This window comes from Phocoena sinus, chromosome 15 (assembly GCF_008692025.1).
Source record: "Phocoena sinus isolate mPhoSin1 chromosome 15, mPhoSin1.pri, whole genome shotgun sequence".
Lineage (NCBI taxonomy): Eukaryota > Metazoa > Chordata > Mammalia > Artiodactyla > Phocoenidae > Phocoena > Phocoena sinus.
The window spans coordinates 54,327,427-54,353,736 of NC_045777.1; the positions used below are offsets into that span (position 1 = coordinate 54,327,427).

Sequence of the window (26,310 nt, forward strand, 5' to 3'; positions counted from 1 at the left end):
TCTACATAAGGTACAAAGCAAAGCCCACTGAGATGACATCTGAGCCAAGATGTAAAGAGGTGAGGGAGCCAGCCCTGTGAACATCCAGGAAAGGGCACCAGGGGGATGAGGCCAGACGGGTAACAGTGGTAGGAGCTAGGCGAAGATGGCCGCTGAAGGCTGTTCCTCTGAGGGAGGTAGGAGGTGCTGAAGGCTCTAAGCAGAAGAGCAGCATGACCTGGCTTTTTATTTTTTTTAATTTACTTATTTTTGGCTGCGTTGGGTCTTTGTTGCTGTGCACGGGCTTTCTCTAGTTGCGGCGCACATGCTTCTCATTGCGGTGGCTTCTCTTGTTGCGGAGCACGGGCTCTAGGCGTGTGGGCTTCAGTAGTTGTGGCTCACGGGCTCAGTAGTTGTGGCTCGCTGACTCTAGAGCGCAGGCTCAGTAGTTGTGGTGCATGGGCTTAGTTGCTCTGCAGCATGTAGAATCTTCCCGGGCCAGGGATCGAACCCGTGCCCCCTGCATTGGCAGGCGGATTCTTAACTACTGTGCCACCAGGGAAGTCCTTTTTTTTCCTTTGGCCGCACCACCAAACTTCCCTGACCAGGGATCGAACCCGTGACCCCTGCAGCAGAAGCGTGGAGTCTTAACCACTGGACCACAAGGGAAGTCAACCTGACTTGTTTCTATGAAGGATGCTCTGGCCGTACAGGGCAAGGGCAGGCACAGGGAGGATATTGAGGAGGCTGCTGTAATGATGGTGGTCCAGACCAGGATGGTGGAGATGGAGATAGTGAGACTCTGGTTGTTGGCTGTGTTCTAAGGGTGAGGCTGGGAGGATCTACTGATGGATCAGAGGTACAGTGGGAGGGGAAGAGAAGTATCGGGGATGATGCTGAGGCATCTGGAGTGAGCAGTGGAAGAAAGGCGTGTCAGAGTTCCCCTGGCAGCTCTTGGAAATGCTGGTCCTTGTCCCCAGCCTCGGGTGGGGTGGTGAAGGCCATAAAAGTGGTTCCTCTTCAGTTTTCTCATCACTGCTTTGGCCTGAGCTGTTCCACAACCCCTCCCCTACCTGCATCATAATCACTTTTAGGTGCTCTTAAATATGCAGATTCCTGAGCCCCACCCAAATATACTGGATTAGAATTACTAGGGGTGGAGCCTGGGAAACTGCATTTCAGTATATGCTGCAGATGATTTTGACATGGCTTGTTTTGAGAGCTCCAGCCCCAGGGCATGCACCAGGAATAGATCGCAGCTTCCTGTAGCAGAGCCTTCCTTTGCCTGGCTGTCTCCCTGGTCCCAAATCTTGGCCCCTGTATTTATCCTTCCCTGCCCCCTCCCAAGGCTCCTCTGTATGGAACAGGCCTGTCCTGTGCCACATCCTGTTTATCTTTCAGCTTCTTCATTTTGCCCACCTGATGCTGTTCTTTCTGATGAGGTCTTCAGGTTTTCAGATTTTATTTTGGTTGGAAGGCTGACAACAAACAGACTTATAATCTTAGAACGGTAGAATTTCACACCTGCAAGGGACCTTGTGATGTGAGGGCATCACAATCGTTTCATTTTCTTCCAGGTGAGGAAACTAAGGTTCAGAAGGAGAAATAAGTTTGTGCAGTTTGACCCAACAAGTAATGCTGCTAGCTGCTCTCACTTGGAAAACATAAGATTCAACCGTGTTGCATCAGAATCTTTCCCTTTGCAGCCCCTGAGAAGGTTTTTCATCCCCTCACAAGCCTGTCCTGCCACGTCTCAATTGCTGTTTTTGTTTTTAACTTAAGAAAATGATTACATATTTTGAGTGGAGTGTCAGCACTTTTCTAATTCCTCCATATTACAGTCTCCGAACCCTCTGAACTCTGGAAAATCAGGAAATTGGGGAAACTTTTAGGAGAATCGGAGGCTGTAAGTAAATTCTTGAAATTCATGATTTTGCTTGTTTTGCATTTTGCAAGAAAGTATTGTCTCCAGAAGGGGAGGCTTCACAAAGCCAGACCTGAGCTGTAAAGACGGTGGGAGCCCAACTGCCCTGCAGAGAGCCTGGTTTTTCCAATCGGGCTGCTTGATAAATACTGTGCTAAATGGCTTTGGCCCCATCCTCCTGATTAACCAGATAACAAATGGATACTTTAATAACTTTGTGATAATAAGGGTCATTCACCTTGTGGTACAACCACCTCTGCTGAGGGATTTCACATTGGAGTTATTTTATTATCATGGAAGTGTATTTGCTTTATAAAAGGGACTTACTTCATCACAATTATGAAGCTTCCTTTACCTAAGAACATCCTAAATTGCTCTCTCTGAATAGGCTGTTTCTTAATTTTAATTCTGAGAAGTTGGATATTGAGGAATGAGTGAAATAAAGGAAAAGTAAGTCACCATCACCATTACCGTCAACATCATCATCACCATTATATCATCACTTTCGTCATCGTTGTCATTATTGTCACCTCTGTCATAGTCATTTTCATCGTCATCTCCATTACTGTTGTCATCATTACCATCATTTTCATCATCATCATCCTTATCAGTACAGCCACCATTTATTGGTAACTTGTCCTTCATGTGTTCTAGCTCAGATGATCATCCTAACAGCTCTATATCAGGCAGGTACCACTTTTCTCATTTTATGGATGATACACCTAGAGCTCAGAAGAGTCAACTTCCTTGTCCAAAGCCTCTCTGGAAAATGGCAATTTCTGGCACCACATTCCCTGGCACCTACTCTTACCTGATGGGTATGGAACACATGTCCCATGCCAACTAAGGTTGGAGTCACCTGTCTCAGAGGTAAAACTTCCAGAGGCACATGGAGTAGTCAGAAGTGCCACATGGTGTAGACCATGGGCCCCCAACCCCCGGGCCACAGACTGGTACCGGTTCGTGGCCTGTTAGGACCGGGCCACACAGCAGGAGGTGAGCAGAGGGCAAGCGAGCAAAGCTTCATCTGTATTTACAGCCACTCCCCATCGCTCGCATTACTGCCTGAGCTCTGCCTCCTGTCAGCATTATGGTGAGTTGTGTAATTATTTCGTTATATATTACAATGTAATAATATTAGAAATAAAGTGCACGATAAATGCAATGCGCTTGAATCATCCCGAAACCACCCCCCACCCTGGGTCCGTGGAAAAATTGTCTTCCACGAGACCGGTCCCCGGTGCCAAAATGGTTGGGGACCGCTGGTATAGACCTAACCAGTAAATAATCAACTAACCTCGACTGACCTAATTGGGCTGATCACCTCTCTGTCAAAATAGGAAGAAGTGCTAACTCCGTCTCTACTTGGAATGCGATGTAACCTCTTCTTGAGCTGGAATTACCACCCAGAGAATCTGGTGCCAAGATACCCAATTTCCCCTCATTTTTAATAATAGCATCAAAAGCTGGCATTATATGACGTTTGTAGTAAATGGATCACCAGTGTTTGCACTTTGAAGTGAGGTCGTCTGCTCATCTGGGCTGGGGCTACTGGGGTTGGAAGCTTTGCAGCCATTTCTTCTCTTGACGGAGTCCTGTCAAGATGGACTTTGTGTTCCTTCTTCCTCTTTTCCTTTGTTCCCTCCCTGCTTATCCTTCTGTTGAGTCCAAAGTCCATATCAATCAAGAAAATAGTTTAAAAAATCAAAGCAAATAGCCTCCACCCACCCACCCAAGAGAGGAACTAAAAAATTTTTTTTCCATTTGTCAGTACTGCAAGTTGGTTAACTGGGTACTGATAATTTTCCAGATGAATCCAGAAAGATGTGCATCCTGGCCCCTTTCTCCCAAAGATCCAGATGACATTTTGCATTAACAGGAACTAGGAGAAGGGCCAACATCAATTTTAGGTTGGTTTTGGAGATACTGCAAACATGTTGACTCATTTGTCTCTTTGGTCCTTTTGCTTCTCCATTATTGGGAGTTTCCATCAAAGCCCATTTCTTAAAGGCACACCTTCTGGGTTGATATGTCAGGAGCTGCCCTGTTGATAAAGAAAGTGAGGTGCAAATGCAGGTATCCTGGGGAATAAGGAGCTGCAGTGTCTGAGTGCTGGAGAACTAAATAAATACAGGGAAGAGATATTTCAGAGCTATTATTGATTGGATGCCGAGGAGTTATTAAGTTCTAAGAATGGCTTATTACACCGCTTGGGCCAAGATTAAAGAGGAGTTAAGCCATGGATATCCATCGGGAACCATATCTACAGTTCAGAGCCTTCTGCTGAAGCCCCTTCCCTCCTGACCTGTGTCTCCTCCCCCCCCACCCCCCGCTTTCCCCGTCCCCTCACCTCCAGGTTGTCTGATATAAGACACTGTCAGGACCTTTTCCAAGTTGGTCTATCTCTCTCAATTGAACACCCCTAGGAGCCCCATGTGGGATGTCTTTATTGAATCACACATTTCTCCAACTTAACGAAAACCATTTTCCAAGAGGAAAGAGCAGTGTAATTATTTCATGGGGATCTGAAAACAGGCAGACTTGGGATGTCAGGAGCATCCTATTAGGCTGATTGGCTCTGTAACAGCTTCCACTCTTGGCAGCTAAATCAGGGGTTTCCTTCACATTGGGGGTGTTAGGGAGGCATGGACCTGTCTTGGGGGTAGGCTCAACCCCGCATTGTGAGGTCAAAACAGTGTGGGGCTTCAACAGCTAAAATTGAGTGGGAACAGTGGTGCCTTATCTGTATAATTAGCATTCATGTACTCTTTTTCCATCCTCATTCCCAGTGAATTATCTGCTGTCCAGTCCCTTGCAACATAGAACATTCCCCATAAATAATTTTAATGACTTCTATTACTACAGGTTTGCAAACCTGTAGTAATAGAAGTCATTAAAACTTCTAATGGGGCCAGGTGTGGTTTGGGGCCAGGTGTGGGGGCCAGGTGTGGTCTGGAATTCATCGTTTTTCAGATTTTAGAAAGGCTCTGAGGTGCCTATGCTACACATTACATCACACCTCCAATGGTGCCTGGGGCAGCACTTCATAACCAAACACATGAATATTTCTGCAAATAAGCCAATATTCACACTAAGAGGGATAAATAAATATCATTAGGCTGATTAATGGCTATTCTTCAGGTCATAAACAGTCCAGTTGAATATTGGAGATTTCTTTTGGTTCAATCTAATATAAAGCGTCTCATGTTAAGTCAGGGGAGATTTCCCACCAGATGAATCTAAGTCAGTTTTAAGAAGAAAAGCTTCTGTTTGCAAAGAGGTTTTGGGTTTTGGAAATTTCTGATGAATGACCTGGGTTTTTACTTACTTGCCCTCGTCTGTCAGAAGGAACACTGGCCTCTGTTCTTCTGGGTAACCAAATTTTACTTGTTGGAGGGTGTGTGTGTGTGTGTGTGTGTGTGTGTGTGTGTGTGTGTGTGTGTGTGTGTGTAAGTATAAATGTAAGTGTAAGAGAGGGAGGGTGGGAGAGAGAGAGAGAGATCTGTTTCCCTCATCCTTCCTGCATCTCAAGAAGGACCTTGGATCCCAAACCCTGCCAGGAAAACCCTATCCATGGTCTGACATTTAGAAGTTTATTGACTGGAATGAAAGAATTGTCAATTTCAAAACATGAAAAGCCATTGGGAGATCAGGTGCTTTCTGCAAACATTCCTGCACAGTGACTCATGGAATGAAAAAAAAAGAAAAAAAAAAGCTGCCTTGTTTTATTAATTTAGTTCTGACAGCTATTAGTTCTGAGGCTTTCAAGGTTCTCAGCAGATATTAAAGAATCCTCAGGAACCCCTCTGTGAAATACCAATAATGAACCATGTAGGAAGCAGGAAGCGGAGGTTAAATGAAGATTAAAACGCTCCCCCGGGCCAGGTTGTTTCCGCCCCCTCAACCCCAGAGGTCCTGGTGCACAGAGGCTGCACATCCCTAATTCTGCAGGGAGGTCAAAATGGAACCCAGCATCTTCTCCCCAGCTTGCACTTCCACGGGGGTCTCTCAGCTCAGGGAGCGGCACAGATGGCTGCCCAGGTGCTTATACAGAAACCCTGGAATCATCCTTTCCTCTCCTCCCTCACTCCCACACCCCTTAAATTCTCCTGTCCTAGGAAGCCCACCCCCGAACACGTTCCCCTCCACCTCCCTCTTCTGTCCACTTTCCCAGCATCTTGGATTCTTGGATCCTCCTGCAGCCTCCTCCTGCTTCCTTCCTGTCCATTCCTGCACCCCCTTACATCCAGAGCAGTCTTTTCAAACACACCTGACCTTGCCCAAACACCTGCTGCTATCTGAGAATGGTTGAAGTTCTTAGCATGGCCTTTAAGACCCCAAATTTCCTGTCCTGCCCACTCCAGTGATACTAGTTTGGCTTATATAGTGCCAGCCTCAGGTCTTTGCTGAGGCTGACCCCTCTGCCAGGATTGCTTCCACCAACTCCTGTCATTCTTCGGATCTTTATGCACCGGGGAGATCTCATAGCATCCTGGACTTTTCCTTTCATGGCTTTTCTCACACCTCTCACTACCCAATTACTTCTGTAATTCCCCACTTAACATCTCCCACAACAGACTCTAAGCCCAGAGAGGGCAGGGACCCCGCCTGTCTCCTCTGCAGCAGTCTCCCCAAGTCTACTGCAGTGATGGTGCAGGTCTAGCCACAGGTGGGTGGGTGAGGGCTGTGCCTGGAGGGGCAGTTCATGCAGTCTTGCTTTTCTGGGTGCACGTGAGCACTGGCTGATTGGATTCCATTCTGATCTGGGAGCAGCTGCGGAGGCTGATTGGTAATGGAGCTTGTGGGAAAACATCCCCAGCTGCATGGGTCTCAGCTTCGCCTGGCACCGCTTCCCTGGGATAAGTGCCGACTGAGCTTGTGGATCTTCTCAAGGACTGGGAGAAGTGGCTCCCTTCCCTCCCCGCCCACCCTCCCTCGGGGGGAGGTACAGACTTTTCACTTCATCACCCGGGTGACTTGGACGCTGCCCATGCCAGGCTGCCAGCAAGGCGGGCATTAGACCAAGGCCAGGGCTGCTCAGCTGGGTTGCCTCCTCCAGCTGGTCCTGCTTCAACACTCATCATTCTCCCTGGGAGGTGCTGAGCCTCCAAACATCTGCTTTATATGGGCTTTGAGCTCCCCACCATGCCATCTTTGGGGAGTGGATGTAAATGTTACCTTTTGTGGTATCTGGTGCTGCCCTGGCTTTGCTCGTGGGCAGTGCCTCCAGATCCTATTGCCTGCCTGGGGATGGGGGACTCCTACAGTCAGGTTTAATTAAAGGCAAACTGATGGGATTCCAGCCAAGGGCAACCCAGGGGCAGGAATCTGTTCAGCAGATGACCTTACATTTATGTCATAACCCGTCTTAATGATCCCATTCTTCAATGGCGAGGCGAGCCTGGAACCATATACTCAGAGGCAGGCACCTCCCTGCCACTTCCCAGTCTTACCAGGTGGGGATGGGGAGGTTGTGAGAACAGGCCAGAGCTCTCCTGGGACAGGCCAAGCAAGGGGCATTTCCTTCATCTTGACTGCTCTGAGCAGGAAGTCTTCAGGCTGTGAAAATTCAAGGAATGTCGGTGTGGGCAGGCCTGGGATGTGTTCTTAATGAGATGGAAAGGGTTGTCTGTCTTCCTGGGTGAGTGCAAGTACCCAAGCTAAGGGCCCTCAGAGGCTGTACTTGACTGGATCCAGAGGAGGACGGGGAAGGGCTGCCCTGGACTCATGTTTGCATTTTTCTGACAAAAATGAAAATAGTAGCGAAAGCATGAGGCTGCTTAAAAATGCTGCCAGTTCAGACTGAGCACTTTTCATGTGCTAGGGACCATGCTAGGTTCCACAAGGAACATAAATATGGCTAAGACCCAGGCCATACTTTGAGGAGGTTGCACTCATTAGGGAGAATAAACCATTTACATGATTAAATACACTCAGCACATATGTAGTGATACCTTCTATGTGCCAGTAGGGACTTCACTGGGGGTGGAAAAAGCAGCATCCATGGGACACAGGTGGGGTGCAGTTCTTGGGGGAGACAGTTATCCACATAATTATGCAAATGATGCAGATTAGTAATCTCAAGCTTTAGGAAGTGCCATAATGTACATGATGCTGCAGGGGTATGTCACAGGAGTTTCTTACCTGGTGTGGCACATCACAGAAAGCTTCCTGGAGGAGGTGATGTTTGGACTGTGGCTTAAAGGATATGTAGAGTTCAACAGCAGAACCAAACTAGCTTTCCAAGCAGGGATGACAGCAGGTGTAGCTGGAGCTCAGAGAGTGAGAGGGTCAAGAGTGGAGGAAGAGGGTGAAGAAGAGAGCTGGGGGCAGACCATACACAAGGCCTTGTTGCCCCAGGTAGGGCGTGTGGACTTGGCACAGGAACAGGGAGAAGCAGGCAGAGGTAGGAGCGATGTGAGCTTTAGGAAGGGAGGTGACGATGCTCTAATGTAGACAAGAAAGTGTAGCTGAAAGCAAAACTGAGACACTCATTTGGGGTTTGTGCACGAGGCAACAATTACATTTAAGCAGCAGTTGTTGCGAACAGAAGGTGGCTTCTAATTGCAGTTGTTCGGCGTGGAATCCACATTCAAACTTGCAATTATTTCACTGTTAAAAGAGCTGACAGTTCCCTCTTCTGCAGGAAGGCAGTCCCAAGGGAATCCTAATCTCAGGGATTTGGCTTTCCCGTGGCCCCTTGAGTACCAGACCACACTTGCACGAAGTTGTTCCTGTTGGCTGGCCACGGAGAGAGATGCACGTAGGCCACGGGGTAGAGATGGGCTGAGGAGGGGGAAGGGCCATCTTAGCAAGGACTCTGGATGCATTCAGAGCAGCTGAGTGAAAGGAGGCAATGACACAGCTTAGTAAAATCAGTGTCTCTCCTTCCACACAGCATTGACTGGAGCCAGCAGAAAGCATTGACGTTACCACTTATTGAGGTTTCAATGTGCTATTGGGGCCCCACCCCCTTAAAAATGAGGACACCAAGACAGACAGGTTAAACAACCCTCTCTGGTCACATGTCAAAATGAGAGCAGAGCTGGAATTTGAACCCAGCCTCATCAGGGCCTGAAGCACACTGTCTTAACCTCTATGCTGTGCAGTGTCCCAGGAGGGGCTGGGAACTTCCCAGAAGAGGCAGTCGCCAGTTAAGCCCCAAGTGCCTACTGAGTGATGCAAAGGAAAGAAGAGTGATATAGTCAGACAGACTCTATCCCTTATCAGCTTAGTGCAAATGTAGCCAAGCAAACGCTTGGGCAACTTGCTTACCCTCTCTGAGTCTTGTTTGTAAGATGAGCTTATATCTGTGATAATATTGATAGTCACATTTATGAGCATGTGCCAGGCTCTTTTCTCAGACCTTTACACATAGTAACTCCTTTAGCCTTGCATTGGCCCTCTAGGGAAGGTGCTACTATGATCTCCTTTATATCAGAGGAGGCGACCAAGGCACAGAGAGGTACTATAACATGCCCAAGGTCACACAGCTAAGGAGAGGTCCAGTTTGGCTCTCATAGGTTGTTCTAGAGGTCAAATGATATGATTTATGCAAAGTTCTTGCTGCAGGATGCCACACACACAGCAAAAGACAATACATATGTTAGGGACATCCATGAATGTTATTTAGCTCTCCCGGGCCTCAGTTTCCTCTCTGTGAAATGGGGATGATAACAGCTATGATTTATTGGGCTTTTTTTTTTGAAAAAAATGGGGAATTTAATAAAATAAACAAACATAAATTGACAGTACACTTCCCCCTCTTAATCGGAGCTGTATACAAAGATTAGGTAATTCCCTAAGTAGTATGATTTATAGTGTTTTAAAAAGATTGTTTTGGGCTTTTATGATCATCTCATTGAATAGTCTCCTGTGATGAAAGCTGTTATCCCATCCTACAGATGGGAAAGCCGAGGTTTAGGGAAATGGAGAGAGCTGTTCAAGGTCATGCATCTACTAAAAGACAGAGCAGGGTGCTTGAATGAGAGCCCACACTCTCTTAACTTCTGTAATGTAGCGATTCACTGGCTGGTGCCCTCTTCCTTCTCAGGGGCTTGCCTCCAGGTTTGGCCCAGAGATCTCAGGCTGCCTCAGGCATCTCTGGTTCCCCTGAGTCCGGTCCACATCCCTCTAATCAGCCTGCCCAGTGCTCCGTGCTCCAAATGTCCCATTTCTGCAGAAATGGCCCATGATGTCATGTGGGTTACTGACAACGTCTCTCTCAGGAACCCTGAAGAAATCCTGGGCAGATTGGATAAAAAGTCCTTGTCAGACATCCTAATTTTAGTGTTCTCCCTAGTGATTCCATTCAGGAAGTATTTATTTAACGCTTCACTTGTTTTGCCATTCTCCCTGACTTCATTTTGCAAAAGCTCCTGTAGTAACCCACGTCTCCTTCACCAGTGCCCCCGCTGCTCTCATCCTTGGGAAAACTTGAGTGCTGTGTTCAGCATCTCGAGCCAGATATATGTCTGGGTTTCATCTTGCATCACTAATGCCCTCCTTTATCTCCACGCAGCATATCCCAGCATTTTTGCTGGGACTTCTGTATGTCCTGTCTCCCCTCATCTCATTAGATATTGTGGCCCATGTGCCAGTGGACACTTTTCATGCCTTAAGTTTCCTCGCAAGGGCATGATGATGAATCATTGCTTCTCTCCCAGACTAATTTTTATCATTCCACCCCAGCTTCTACTTTCAAAGTCTCCGCTCACATGGCAGCATGAGCAGGTGGGCTGTCCTCTCCTGAGTGTCAGGTACCCTCGGAGGTCAGAGGCCATCCCTGCACCACAGATGAGCAAGGAGGGGGCTGTAGTTAACCGCACCTCACTTGCTCACAGGAGACTGAAATTCTCCATGCGTTGGGGTGACCACAGTTCTGTTCTTGCCCATGCTTGTTTCTTGATTCAGTGAGTCGGTAAGTCTGTTAGACATTCCTGTTACAGATCCTATTAATTTTAATGGCTTTAGAGATTAATAGAAGAGAAAGCTTCTCTTGATTGTACAGATGTATGTAGAAGTGTGCTTTTGTATATTTATTTTTATTTGAAAAGAAATATGGTCAAGGCAGCAAAAGAGAGACGTCTGGGTCTGTTGAGACGTTTTTGGTTCTTACTAAGAAATAAAAAGAGGTAAAATTTACATAACATAAAATTAATCATTTTGAAGTGAACAACTCAGTGGCATTTAGTACATTCACAATATTGTGTAACCGTCATCTCTATCTAGTTCCAAAACATAATCATCTCCCAAAACAAAACCCTGTATCCATGAAGCAGTTATTTCCTATCCCCTTCCCCTCCCAGCCCCTCAGAACCCCTAGTCTACTTTCTGTCTCTATAGATTCACCTATTCTGGATATTTTTATATCAGTGGACTCATACAATATGTGGCCTTTGTATCTGGCTTATTTCACTCAGTATAATATTTCCAAGGTTCACCCATATTGTAGTATGAATCAGAATTTCATTTCTTTTCATGGCTGAATAATATTCCATTGCATGGATGGACCACATTTGTTTATCCATTCATTCCTTGATGGGCATTTGGGTTGTTTCCACCTCTTGGCTCTATTTGTTTGTTTGTTTTACCTTTGCAGACATTTTCTGGAGTCTGTGGCTATGCTCTGCACTTAGCTGGTTTTTTCTTTGTGAATCTCCTATGTCTCAACACACTTGCTTTTCTCTGGAAAGAGCAGTTAGAGGTTTAGGAGCTGCTGTGGTAAATGAGAACTACAGAATCTCACAACTGGGAATCTGGCATGGCTACTTGCACATGTCCTGCCACCCCATGGGGTAACTTTGACTCCTCAAAGGACAGCCCCTCCAGAACCACCAAATCCTCTACTCTGGGTTTAGACCCATAGTTCACAGCCTGGCAGCATATCGTCATCATCTGGGGAGATTTAAGAATTACTGAAACTCCCACTTCACCTCCAGAGAGCCTGGCTTGATTTGTGTGGGATCAAGTCCTGGCACAGGACAGTCTGTCTGTTGAAAACGTTGGATAGTGGCATCCAAAATGTATGTCCAGGTTCTAACCCTCAGAGGGAGCCAGGACAGAAAGCTCTGAGGAGGTGCTGTGACATTGCCCCGTTGGTTGCTTACCTGTAACAGACAAGCCCTGGCTACTTTAGTATAAGACATTTTTCAGAAGCGACTGGACAGCCCCAAATATTTGCCAATGACCTCTCTGATAAGGAACTTGTATCTAGAATATATAAACACAATAACCCAATTTAAAAATGGGCAAAGGATCTGAATAGACAGTTCTCCAAGGAAAATACACAAATGGCCAACAAGCATATGAAAAGGTGTTCAACATTGTCAGTCATTAAGCGAATGCAAATCAAAACCACAAAGAGACCCCACTTCACACCCACTAGGTTGGCTATAATCAAAAACAAAGGTAATAACATGTGTTGATGAGAATGTGGAGAAATTGGAACCCTCATACACTGTTGATGAGATTGTAAAATGGTGCAGCCACTTTGGAAAACAATGTTCCTCAAATGATTAAACCATATGACCATTATGCTTTGCCATATGAGTTACCATATGACTCAGCAATTGTACTCCTAGGTGTATACCCAAGAGAGTTGAAACATATGTCCACATAAAAGCATGCACACAAATGTTTATAGCAGCATTACTCATAATAGCCAAAAGGTGGAAACAACCCAAATGTCCATTAGCAGATTAGCAGATAAACAAAATGTGGTCTATCCATACAATGGAATATTTTTCAGCCACGAAAAAGGAACAAAGTTCTGATATATGCTACAACTTGAATCAACCTTGACAACACAATGCCAGTCACAAAAGGCCACATATTGTATGATTCCATTATTTGAAAGTCCAGATTAGGGCAATCCATAGAGACAGAAAGTAGATAAGTGGTTGCCAAGGGCTGGGGGTGATAGAGGGATAGCAGATGATAACTGAAGGGTACAGGGTTCCTTTTTGAGATGATGAAAATGTTCTAAAAATGACTGTGATGATAGTTGCACGTATCTGTGAATATATTAAAAACCATTGAATCATACACTTTAAACGAGCAAATTGTATGTTATGTGAATTATATCTCAATAAAACTATTTTTAAAGAAAATGGCTGGGATCTGTGGTACAGAGCCCAAGTCCCCTTTAAGCTTCTAACAGGTAACTAGCTGTGCCATTATATATTGAAGCACATGGTAAATACTCAGTTAACTGAGTTTTGTTTCTTTAGCTTTACTTCCCAGGAGGTCCGGCACTTCCTCTGTAGCTGCACCAGGGCTAGCATTGTCATATGTGGTCTGTTCGGTGTCTCCATGACAGAGTGACCTGTTAAGGAGGCAGACCTTGATGCATCCCCATGTAAACGATGAGCAACACTGCACAGTGTTCCCGTGACCCTGGCCGGGGGGTGGGGGGAGGAGACTGGAAGGGTGTTTAAGTGGGAGTGACACAAACCGATTTATACTTGAAGACAATCCCTCTGGCGTAGAGAATGGACTGAAGGGGAAAGTGGAGTCAGTGAGGCCCTACTTAGTTGGAGCCACTGCAGTGAACCGTGATCTGAGTTCAGGCATGAGCATCAGGGCTGCCATAGTGAGACAGGTTTCCCACAGGTGGAAACATTTCAGTGGTACGGCTTGGGAGCTGATTGGATGGGCAGGTGGGAATATGGGGCTGGCTTATACAGAAACAGAGAGAGGACGGTTTGGTGCCTCTTGGCTCTCCTGGCTCCTAGGGGCACCTAGATGTAGCTGAAAACCTGAATCCCATGTGAGACTGTGGGTCAGGTAAGGTCAGGACCTGGGCAGGAAGAAACCTGTTGGGACACGTCCCAGCAATGGGCTTACCCATCTCCTGGGTCCTGGACCAGCCGTGGGAAGCTGCTGACCCCATTCTGTGACCTCTTCACGAGTGGTGAAGTGGTGGTTTCAGGGTGGTGGAGGGAATGGGCATGTGCCATGGAGAAGCCTTGTTCACCTGCAGGGTTTTCAAGAGGAAGAATTGTGGGGGCTCCAACCACCTGCCTGAGGTTCTGGGGTTTATGTGGTGCCTCATCCACCATGGGGCCAGGTAAACTGAGAGGCAGTGTTCCAGGGCCAGGATGTAAGAGGCATGATGGCCTGGGGCAGGGGTTCCAGGGTTCAGACCTGAGCTGCTCTCCTACGTTGGGTGACCTTGGGCAAGTCTCAACATCCTGAGTCCAGTTTTCTCCTCCACGACACGAGTGTGGTAGTTCTCTCTTTCTAGAAATGGGTAACGTTGTTACTCCCAACTTCCAGATGAAGAAACTCAGGGCCTAGGAATTAAGTATCTTGTCCAAAATCAAGGAGCTCACAAATGAACTCGGGACAGTTTGGATGCCAGCAGTCACACTCCAGAGCCTGTTTCCTTAATTGCTATGCTACTGTGTCTCTTGATGAAGGGTAACTACAAAACCCTGGGCATCTAACCTTTGATAAACTCTGCAATGGACTGGGTTGATGGGTCCAATAAGATGACCTAGCCCTCATTTTATTTTCAGGTTTTTAAAAAGTAATTTTACAGATATAGATTCAGAAGCTCAGAGAGGTTAAATGACTTTCCCAGAGTCACACAGCAAGTCAGCCAGATTCCCTCCTGGAACCCAACTTTACCTGACCCCCTTTGCAGCCCTCCTTCCACACCCCTGCCCTGACCTGCAGAGGATAGTTTATCTGAGTCCTGTTGACCCTGTCCTTCCCAAATTCACCCTCAGAACCATTGGACCACGAGGCCAGGGTCTCCCCTGGCACTGCTCTGACTGATGTGAAACCCAGTTTTCCATAGCTGCATATTGATGCCTTGGACAACAGCCTAGCATTTCATAGGAGTTTGCAGGTTACAAAAAAGGGCAGCAGGTGTTATTTGGGCTAAATTGACCTTGAAATTGATTTCTTTATTTTATGACTTACTGAGAGGAGATTAATACTTTTTTTTTTTCCTGCAGTCTGAAACAATTTACATGGTAATAGAAGGCATAGTCAGTCAAATAAATTGCTGGAAGTGGTTGTGTTCCAAGGGAAAAAAATATGGGAGCTTACTCACATTGATTTCTTTGCCCTGGGGAGAAGCAGAGATTTTAACATCTGGGAATAGGGAGCTAAATTTTATCTCTCATTTTAAAAGCAGAGGCCTGAAGGGCTTAATCTGACATTTACACGGAATTTTCTAAGTTGGGGGAAATGAGGGAGCCCGAGTTCCTTACTGAAGGTTAACCAGCATTTTCTCAGAAGGGCTCTGGCGGTTTGATTCAGGGATGGCAGATGGGGCCCAAATGACATTTTCAGAAGATGGGCCTTGGGAAGCTGGCTGCCTTGCTCCCACCTGTGGGGGAACTGGGGCGCTGAGAGGCTGGTGACATAACCTTGCGCCCAGGCCCCGGTGGGGTTGCTGAGGAACCATGTGAGCAGAGACCCTGCTTCCAGGTTTCTGGCTTTGCCCTATGGCTGCCCTACCAGGGATGGAGTTTGATTTCAGCTGGTGTGGCAGTGTGCATGGATGGGGTAGCATTTCTGAGTATGTTGGGATGGATTCTGAGACTGCATCTGGGCTTGGCAAGAAAATGCAGCGCTCGATTAGCACTGCCTGCCCTGGGAACAGGATGGGGAAGTGTAGCTTATGTGCCACATACTTGAATTTCCTGGTAAAAAAAACCTTTAAAATATCCCCCCCCAATGCCAATATTCCTGTCTTCAGACCACGTTGACAGGGCTGTTGTCCTCCAAAATGACCCCAGATCATTCAACACATCATGCAAGCTAAATTACTTTTCAGAAAATGTCTAGAAATGAATCCCTACCCAAAGGGCTCTGATAGTATTGCTGCATGCTATTCTCTTAAATTATTTTCTTTTCAAAATAAAATTAAAATTTTACAGTAAAAAAACCCAAAACATCCTAATTGATAATACATGCCAGAGCACACAATTCAAGAGTCAGAAGAATAAAATTAGTTTCTCTCCTATTCCATCCCGCTCAGCCAACTAGTTCCTCTCTCCACAATCAGTGTTTTGTTTTTTTTAAAGCCGATTTCTTATCTATCGTCTGGAGATTTCAATACATGTGATACATATGCATATATTCTTAAAACAGGGAACAGATTGTGGCATGCTATACATACCTCTCTGCATTTTACTGTTTTTTCCCTATCATTCTGTATTGAGCTACCTCATTATCTTTACTGGGGGTGTCTGGATGCACCATAACTTATTTACTTGGTCTCTGAATAATGGAAATTTATGTTGCTCCCAATATTTTATAATTATAAAAAATTGCTTCAACGAATATCCTTGGCATTGGGCATTTTCCACAAGTGCAGCCATTCTATAGCAGAGATTCCAAGACATGGGATTGCTGGTTTAAATATTACCAGCTTTTAAAGTTTTGCCCGATGTGTAATTCCACTATGTATAAGAATACCTGTTGCTCTACACTCTTACGAGTTTGATAATTTATCCGACTTTTATCTTTGCTAATCTCAGTAAAGCAAATAATATATCATCCTAATTTGCATTTTGTTTATTATGTGTGAAGTCAAGGATCTCATAATAATGTCACTGACAGACCTTTGTACCACCACATCCTTTGTGAATTGGCTGTATGTCTCCTTTACTTGTTTTTTCCTTTGAGTTATAATTTTTTCATATTATCACTTGTTGTCTTTCATTTTATGGTATTATTTTTCATGCATAAATCTATTTTGTTCAAAATGTTTAATTTTATGGGTTTTGGGTTGTAATGAGAAAGGTGTTCACCACTCTGAGATGATAAAAACCTACGTGATTGGATTGAGTACGTTATGTCCTTTAATTTGTCCACAAATTAAGGTGTTATCTTGATTTTTTTTGCTTTGGAAAACGCAGTCTTTGTGGGGTGGTGAAAATGTGTGTTGTCTGGGATCACCTAGGGGCCATGATCTGGTCTCACAGGCTCCTCAGCCCACCCTGTTTCTCTCGGCATCCAGACTTTTCAAGGAGCAGTCGTGGTAAGGATGTTTTAGGGTGTAATGAGATGGGGTAGCAGACATTTGGAGAGCTGACCCTACCTGTCTTTCACAGCCGGGATCCCTGCAGGTCTTTACTGGCTCCATCCCTGGGACCCCACCGTGGCCCCGACCCCTCACCTTCTGTCCATTACTCAGGAGGCTTTATCTAGTCATGGTCTTGGCCTTCTGTTAACCTGAAAGATAAACCCTTTAAAGTTCATTTTTGTGCAGGGAATGTCACATTCTAATGCTGCCCACCACTGCTCTCCAGGCAGTTCAGTCACACCAATTCATGCCAAATCCCTGAGAGGGTGATGCTTCATGGTCCCACAGGCTCTCTGCCTTGGTCATTGTTTAAACTGGCTCAATCCCCACTGCTGGTAATTTGTACCCAAGCTTCTGAAAGCTGTAAACCGAGTCACAAAAGGGCAATAATTCCAAGGGGAAAATACTAGACTTCCAAGGAGGGGGTGAGGCCCAGGGAAGGTGGCAGCTGCACTCGGGGCAAAGGGAAGAAAGGGGGCGACACCCAGGGAGACAACCAGTTTAGGGGCTAGTCTGTGACCCACGAAGGGGAGGCAGTCAGATCTTCTCTCTCCTTCTGAAAAATCACACCATGATGGACCGGCTTGAGTCAGAAGCTGTGGATGTTTATAGTGAGGACTGAGAGGGACGAGCGAGGCTTTCTGGGAACGAGAACAGCGTCAGACAGCTGCTGCCTCCCCCTCTCTTTGAGAGACAACATCTCTTATCTCGTCTCTGTCTCTCCAATCTGGCGTAGAACCTATTTCTGTGCTTCTCACTGTTTTCAAGGTGAGGAGGGAAACAGGGACACGGGGGCTTGGTGTACAGCCGGCTGCTTTGCTCAGGATCATGCAGGGACTGTGCTAAGCAGGGTGGGGGCTGCCAGTGTGGGCAGGAGCGTGAACCATTACAGATGTGAGAAGGTCTGTAAGAGGTGGGCAGGGCAGAAAGAGTCTTCGGAGGATGGCAGATTGAGTTGGTACCACCTCCATCTCCTTGGGTTGAAGACTCCTCTGCTCCTGCTAATTGACCTGAGAAGGAAGTAGGGCAGAGTGAGGGGGCGTCAGTTGAGTAGAGCCCGGGCCTCTGGGACCCCAGGCTCAGGCATGTGGGGAGGGTAGGCCCCCGGCTGGTGGAAGAGAGTGGGAAGCGATGATGGTTCAGAGAGAAGGAAGAGGCTCTACAGGGGCAGCTGGATAGGAGTTCCTTGGGTGATGAGGTTCCTAATTAAATCATACTTGATCATACTTGAGTATAAGTAAGTTGTCTCTTTCCAGGCCCAAGGATTCTGGCCACTGTGAGAGGAACAGCTCACCTGGAGTTACTCTCCCCTTCTCTTACAGCCAGCTTCCTCTGGGAGCCTCTTAATTTTGGCTTAACCCCAAGTTCATCTTTCCAGAGCTAGTGGTTGCCATGAACCCACTGGCTTTGAATGAAAGTGCATTGGACCCCTGGAGCCCAGCGACCGTTTCCATCTGTCTTGGTTCCCTGTTCCTGAGAAAGAGCCTGTGACTGGTGCTGCTTGGGCAGCTGTGTATCCCTAGACCAGCGAGAAGTGGGCAGAGGGATGGGTCACCTTGCACAGCTGTGGCTGCAGGGATGGCACAGGAGACAGGGGTCCCAGGGGATCTGTTACACTTGGATCTCGTCTGATGGTTGAGAGCTGCCGTTGGGCTGAACTCATCACTCAAGCAAGCTTTTAGTTGGCTCATTTATAAAATGAGGCCAAGAAGGAAGCAACCAAAACCAGCCATTCTCAGGCCAAAGGACACCTGTCAAAGGAGAATCAGTGTATCTGTCAGAAACATCACCCCTTTGGCAACATCCTCCCCCTTGTCTCCTGCTCAGGCTGCTGCTTTGGGCAGTTGCTGGATGGGGGCCTATGATTTAAGTCCATCCCTCCCTCCCTTCCTTCTTTCCTTAATTCATTAATTCATTTTTGTAACCTGGGGGGGTGGCATGAGGACCAATCTCTGTGTAGAGGGAGGAGAGGCACAAACACAAGTTTGATTTTCTATTGTCAGCTTTTTCTGTGACCGCTGACTATGGGAAAACTGCAAAAAGGTAAATGAGAAGTAGTGTCTGTCTTCTTGCAAGTTCAGAACTATTTACAGAAGCGGTGCTCTTAAGACTGTGTGGGTGGGTGTGAATAACTGTGGCTGGTCCGTTTCTTCTCTCTGTCTCTCTTTGATCTCTGTGTCTCAGTCTATATTTTGATCTCTTTCATGCCTGAACACACGTGCACAGACACACGCACACCCACAGATACACACGCTCCTCTCTCTGCCCAGGAGGTTTAAGGCATGACTTGAGGTAAAACCCCGATGACTTAAATGAAAATTTGGAGCTTCAGGCACTGCTGGCATCTTCTGGGGGGCCTGCTCCCCAGACTTGGATGGTGACTGGCTATGGCAGACTCCCATTTGGTGAGCATCACGGAGAAGTGGATAAAGGCATCGGGGAGAATGTGACCACAGTGATTAAACTAACACCCAACCATTAACACCTTGGTTCAAGCCCTGACTCTGCGGCATCCCTGCTGAGTTACTTTGGATGAGTTCTCAGCCTCTCTGTGTTTCTCCACCTGTAAAATGGGGCTGAGATCAAAACCTCCTTCTTATATCCTTGTGAGGGTTAAAGAAGAAAATGCTTGAAGATCACTAAGCACACAGCATCCCAGGTTCTCCATAAACATGAGCTGTCACCGGCGTGAAACAGTGGAAAGGAACAGAGCAAATGGGTGTGGGTCTCGCAGGACCACCTGTATCCTCAGGCTAGGATGGAGTGTCCACACTCAGAAAAATCTAGACCAGCACTGCCTAATAGAGATGTCATGAGAGCCACATACACAATTTAAATGTTTCTAGTAGCCACATTAAAAAGTAAAAAGAAACAGATGAAATGAATTGTAACAATATATTTTATTTTAAATATTCATAATATATTTATATATTTAAATATACTAATGTGCTTTATTTTATGTATTATTAAATATTATCATTCTAACATGTAATTGATATAAAAATATTAATGAGATATTAATATTTATAGGATATTTTACATTTCTTTTTTTTTCTCGTTGGTGTCTCAAAATCCAGTGTGTAATTTGTACTTCCAGCACATTTCAGTTCAGAATAACCATATGTGGCTAGTGGTTGCTGTGTGGGGCAGTTTGGGTCTAGACCCCTTCCAGGAGAGGGGGGACAGAGGGGGCGGGGCGAATGCACTCAGTGGCTCAGTGTGGTGAGAGACTCAGGTCATGCTAAACTGGGTTACTCCAAATCAGAATTTTGTTCCTCAACCTGGCCCCCCAACCTATTTTTGTCTCTGTTTTTGACAGGACTACACATCTGAAAATTCAGCCCTCCTCTCCAGTGCCAAGAGCAGTCCACAAGACTCAGTAAGTAGAAGCACTTTGCTGAACAGATTAGAGTTTGAAACTGCTTTTGCCTCCTTTTCAGCCTCCTTGGTCGCCGTCATCAATCACCGGGAGTGGTTTTTACCTGAAACTGATCTTGCTGGAGAAGTAACTGGGTTTGAGGGAATAAAGGTTCCCAAGCACTCGCAGAATTTCTATTAGGAAACACCTGGGGCCAGAGTCTCAGCTGCGGTACATGATGTGAAAGATGAGGACCTTCCTCTGAGGAGGGCCAGGTCCACTGGGGAGCATCTAGAGGAGCAGCGACTGGGGGAGGGGCCACAGGCTAATCTCTTTACTTCTTGATGTGAGGATGGACCCCATGGTGCTGGGAAAGTAGGAAGGAAGTTTAACGTCATTTCATTGTCCCCGCGGTAAAGATAGGGATGCTAGCTGAGTGCTTTGGGGCCCCACATGGTGGCAGTGGACTTGGGTCTTTAGGGCATGTGACTGTGGATGGTGCCAGACGTGGATTCTGTGCACCCCCCAACTGACATCCAGGTGTACAGTGGCAGAGATGCTCCCTGCGCTTACAGTTCCAAAATCACTCCTGCCCAGCCTCTCCAGGATGTTTAACTGTGTGGTGCATTCTCCAAGTGCGGTCTGCTTGTGTACTGGTGGGGACCCTGAGATGATTCCAAGGGTCACACGGACTTTTGTTGTTGTTGTTTTCTATTGATCATTATTATTTGGTTTTATGATGATCTTCTCTTTATAGCAAGTGATACTGGCTTTCTATTTATGGTAGTGATCTGAAATATCTTTTGAAAATATTTAAGTGAAAAAAAGGTGAGTTGACTTAAAGAAAAAAAATAGTACGGGAAATAAGAGTATGGAAGGAATAACAATGCAGATTATGGCAAGACATTATGGTAGTGTTCAGTGAATGGCTGAGAATAGATTCTTTTATCAGAGATGTTCGCATGACCCTGGGCAGTGTCCATGTGTGTGCTCTGATTTGGAATGCTTCCCTCTTATGCCCCAATCATGCTGATACTTTGTACAAAGCTGGACTCTCCAAGGTCCCACCTTTTGGCCTTTGTCTATTTCCCCTAAAAGACTTTTGAGGTTGGGTTTTTTATAATAAACCTCATTGCTGGATCACCTGAAAGAAGAATTTATCTGAGATGCCAAGAGGAAGAGGAAGAGGAGGAAAGATGATGAGAAATGACAACCACACAACCGACTTTCTTGTCCCACGTTGCAGTTGACCAGACATTTCTTCTTTGTTCTCGCTGAGTCCCCTGAACAACCCCGTAAGGTAAGTGCTGTCTCTGTCTTCATTGTACAGGTGAGGAAACCAAAACTCAAGTGCAGTAAATGTACCCCAGAGCACAGAGTGTGGATCCACCCTCTGACCCACTCCATCACTGGGGCACAGTCTTCTGGCTTCACCCCAAGTCTGTGAAATTGTCTCCTCATCTTGTGGATGTGAAGATGGTTAATGGAGCAGGAAAGTGTGTTAGTTACCTCTTGCCACATAAAAAAATAACCCTGGGCCTCAGTCCAGGTACAAGGACAAACATTTATGATCTCACAGTACCTGTGGGTCAGGAATCTGGCTTTGATGGGTGGTTCTCGCTCATGGTTTCTCATGAGCTGGGGCTGCCATCATCTGAAGGCCTGACTGAGGCTAGAGGATCCACTTCCAAGATGGCTTAGATCATTATTGTCAGCTGGCCTCAGTTCCCCCGTGTGGACGTCTCCATAATGCTGCTTGGGTGTCCTTATCACGTGGCTGGTGGATTCCCCCAGGGTGAGAAATCTGAGAGAGAGCAAGGCAGAAGCCACGATGCCTTTTGTGACCTGTCCTTGGGAGTCACATGCTGTCACTTCTGCTGTATTACTGGGGGCCGCTTTGGAGGTTGGCTACCACACTTTTCATAATCTTAAAATAACCACGTCTTATGGTTCCACACAGCACTCTTGTAACCTCACACCAAGTCTATGAAAAGAAAACATAAAGATCCTAAACACATTTAGCAGATGGGAAAATGAAGCCTGAAGCAGGAAAGTGACTCACCAAAGAGTCTTGCAGTTGGGGGTGCAGTGCAGAAGCTTTTAAGGAGAAAGTAGTTGGAAAAGAGTAGAGAAAACTCTCTACCTCCTATGCTCACTGTTCACAGTAAGACCAATGGTGGCTGAGATCTCCATTTTCCATAAGCTTAGACAAGCACCCCCTGGATTTTTCTGCTTTCTTGGGTTGGTTAAGGATTCCCCAACCACCAACCTCACCTCATGAAGTTTGACGGGTTTCCTTTACTGGAAGCAAAGATACTATCCTGCTGTTTCCCCCTGGAGGCTGCAGGACTTTTAGAGGTTCCTGAGATTCAAGCTGTGAAGATCAGAAGACCCTAACCCTCCCGTCCTTCCCCACATTTGACCTTCACAGTACCCTGGTCTGGGTCCTTCTGGCTGGAATCCACAGGTCAGCCTCCCAACCCAACATGTCATAGGTAGCAGCAGTCATTTGTGTGACCTCCATTGGTGGCACTATATGGTGAACCAACCATTCTGGGTGGCAGTTTATCTCACATGTCTCAATGTGCAAAACGTGTTCACTCTTTGATCCAAGTAATCACATTTCTAGGAATTTACACCTTGGGGATGATTATACAAGTGTGAGAAGCTGTGTTTGTGTATTTGTTGAGGGATGATTGTATTAGCAAAAATAATAATAAAAAGATACACCTTCAATATCCACCAATAAGGAATTATTTAAGTAAATTATGTGCATCCATAAAGTCTAATTCTAAGCTGCTGCTAGGATTTCATGGTGAGGATTTATATTTATTGACTTGGAAAGATGCTCATGACATATTGTGGAGTGAGAAATACGGCATATATTATATGATTCCAATTATGTGCAATTATATTCATATATTAATTTTCTCTGAAAAGTAGAGAGAGATGTCAGAAAGGCAGATGGGAAATTCAACTAAACGGTGGTTTTTGCACTTTTTTTGACTCTTCAGATTTTATTTCTTTTTTTTACATTAAGCAATTGTTTTCCTTAATTGTAGAAATAATAATAATAATATTGATAATGACTATTTTTGAAATTAAGCAGTGAGCTCTGGGCTGTTAAAGGAGATTTCCAGGACAGCTGATGGCATTTTAGTAAAGTTTCATTCTCAGTTGTCATAGAAATGCTGCAGTCCCCTTGGAGGGGTGAAAATGAGGTTTACCAGACTGAACCAGGGCCCAAAGACAGACTTTTTGGTCCTTGGCTGCCCCAGGAGGCAGGATGCCTTCGGCCCTGGCACCTTTCCACTCACTGCCCTGTGGTGCTAGCCAGCTCTGCAATTTCTGACCCCAGCTTTCCACTTTAGTGCTGTCTTCCAGAAAGGGCCTTTCCTGGACACATTAGATGCCACTCACTTGCACCCAGAATAAGGAAATAATAATGGTTGAGGTGCCCATTATTAGACACCTAGGAAGTACCTGGCATTATGCTCGGTATTTCAAATGTATTATCTCATCTATCCCTGGAGCAGCCCAGTGAGGGAGGAACTATCCCTAACCCCATTTCACAGGTGAGGAAACTGAGGCTCAGCAGAGAGGACTTACTGAGTCTTAAGCTAATGGGTATTGGATCTGGAATTTGAACCTAGATTGGGCTGTTTCCTGAACTGAGGATAAGGCCCACCCGGTTCTGTTTGGTGGTTCAGGGAGCATTTCTGGGAACATCTAGATGTGCGGTTGAGTCCAGAGTCAGCAAGTAAGGCAAAAATCACACCTGGTCAAAGTTACCTGCTAAAGATCCCATAGGAGGATGCAGGCTGAGACCAGCCTTTCTGCCCCTCCACACATCTGAGACAGCCATGCTTTCCTCGAACAGTAGAACAGACCGGAGTCTTTGCTTAGGCACTAGGTGAAGTGCCTGTGTTGAGGTCATCACACTGGATGCCTGGCATATGCCTGTCTTTAAACATTGGGGTCACTGCAGTCAAATGGTCATGTGGTGAGAGTCGCCTAGGGAATGAGACAGATCCACACTCAATTTGGGTGTTTGCTCTGGAGTGAATCCCTCCTAAAGCAGATGGAGGTGACGCTGCTGAGCACAAATAACATTCTGCTCGCGTTTTTCTCTTTTTCTCAATTATCCTGGAGACATAATGCAGTTAAGTAGCAGAATCCAAATTTCTACTTTGTTTTGCCTCATTCCAGAACCATATTTCACAACCCCTATACATTTCTGTAACAGATATATACTGTATTCACTTTCTTTTGTTACATAAAAAATCACCTGAAACTTAGCAGCTTAAAACACTTGTTTATTATCTCACAGTTAACATGTGTCCAAGGCCCAGGCCTGGCATGGCTGGGTCCTCTGCTTAGGGTCTCATGAGGCTGCAATCAAGGTGTCAGCCAGGGCTGGGGTCTCACCTGGAGCTCACTGTTGTTGGGAGAATTCTGTCCCTTGTGGATGGAGGGCGGTGGACCTCTGCTCCTAGAGGCAGCCCTCAGTTCCCTGCCTCCTCTCATGGGCAGCTCCCTGCTCATGGCAAGTGGGAGAGTCTCTGTAGGGCACACTAGCAAATCGGAGCCTTAGGTCTATACATCCTAACGGAATCATGCGAGTGGTATCCCATCGCCTTTGCTGTTGATTAGAAGCAAGTCACAGGTCCTGCCCACACTCTAGTGGAGGGGATTATAAGTGGTGTGAACAGGGGGCAACCCTGGGGTCTGACCACCACTGATTCTGTGCTATGAGAGTCCTAAGATGAGTCTAAAGTTCTCCTTGTCTTGGGGTGCAGGGTCTTTCCATCCAGTATCCTCCCTTCCTCCCCCAGGAGAGGGCACACAGCCCTCCATCAGTGCTGGACCCTCCAGTCATCCTGACCTCTGCCATTTGGCCATCTGGGTGTCTTAACTTCCTCCCCATGTTCATTATGTGGGAGGCTCCCTGCTGCAGCCTCAGCAGCAAATGAATATTTAATGGAATGCTGCCACCTTTTGGAATTTAGCAAAAGTGATCTGTGTTGTTTAGAGGGATGAATGTAAAGCTCTGGGAAGAAAATGTGATCCCATTCCCTTTTACACCCATACCCGCTTGCCCAGCCTTTATTCTGCTGGGAGTTGACCAAGGTTTGACGCCAGATTCTAGAAGAAAGAAAGAAAAGGAGTCAGTTTCTTCGTGAGGCAGGTTAGTTGGTCATTTCTTCTCTGGTTCATACTTACTGTTAGTGCTAACAGGCCTGTGCCCTGTTTTAAATTCCAAGAGGCAGCAGGACATACAAGAAAGAGCTTTGGTGCTGGATTTCATCCCCGGTTCTGCCACCAGCTCATCTGTAAAGTGTGAGTCCACCAGGCTCTTTCAGCTCTCCACCCCCTGATCCCCCACTGTGGTGCCTGTGACCAGGTATGGGAGACATGTAACACCCCATTTATAGATGCCAGTCAATGGGCGTGGAGCTAAGGCCACTCCTGTCCTCAGCAGGAAGGAGTGGCACCTTCGATTATAATGATTGGTAATTAGGGCGGAGTGGCAGTACAGGCGCCATGCCAATGCCAGGTGGCTCCTGGAGACTCACAGCAGCCGATTTGGAGCTGCCTGGCTGCCTGCCTCCCCTGTTGGTTCTCTTCCTGTACATTCAAAGACATTGCCACCCTCCTGTCCCCTGGCATCCTTGGCGTTTCCCTCTCTTACTCCCCATCTGAAGTCAGCAAAGCTTATCCATTCTCCCCTCAGTACATCCCTTGTGGACCCACTGCTCTGGTCCATGTTTTCCTTATGTTGCATCTGGATTTTATAACCAGCTCTACCCAGTCCTCCACTTCCAGCTCTTCCCTCTCCAACTGGTCAGCCTCACTTGTTTGACCAGGATTCTCTCCTTTTCATCATGTTTCAGTAGCTCCATAGGATGTGTGAATACAGTACAAACTCCTCCGATTCCAAGTTGGGCTTGGGCCCCATCCTGCTACTCCTCCAGCCTGGGTCCTCCCGTCTCCATGCGCCAT

At 46.3% G+C, this 26,310-nt stretch overlaps 1 protein-coding gene across 1 annotated transcript in view; it reads left to right on the top strand.

The window, feature by feature from the left end:
* Positions 1-26,310, top strand: part of RBFOX1 (RNA binding fox-1 homolog 1) — a 2,234,275-nt gene that overhangs the window by 347,393 nt on the left and 1,860,572 nt on the right. Inside the window, exon 3 of the mRNA XM_032606353.1 lies at positions 20,269-20,328. Coding sequence (XP_032462244.1) covers positions 20,269-20,328 — 60 coding nt within the window. The remainder of the gene's footprint in view (positions 1-20,268; positions 20,329-26,310) is intronic.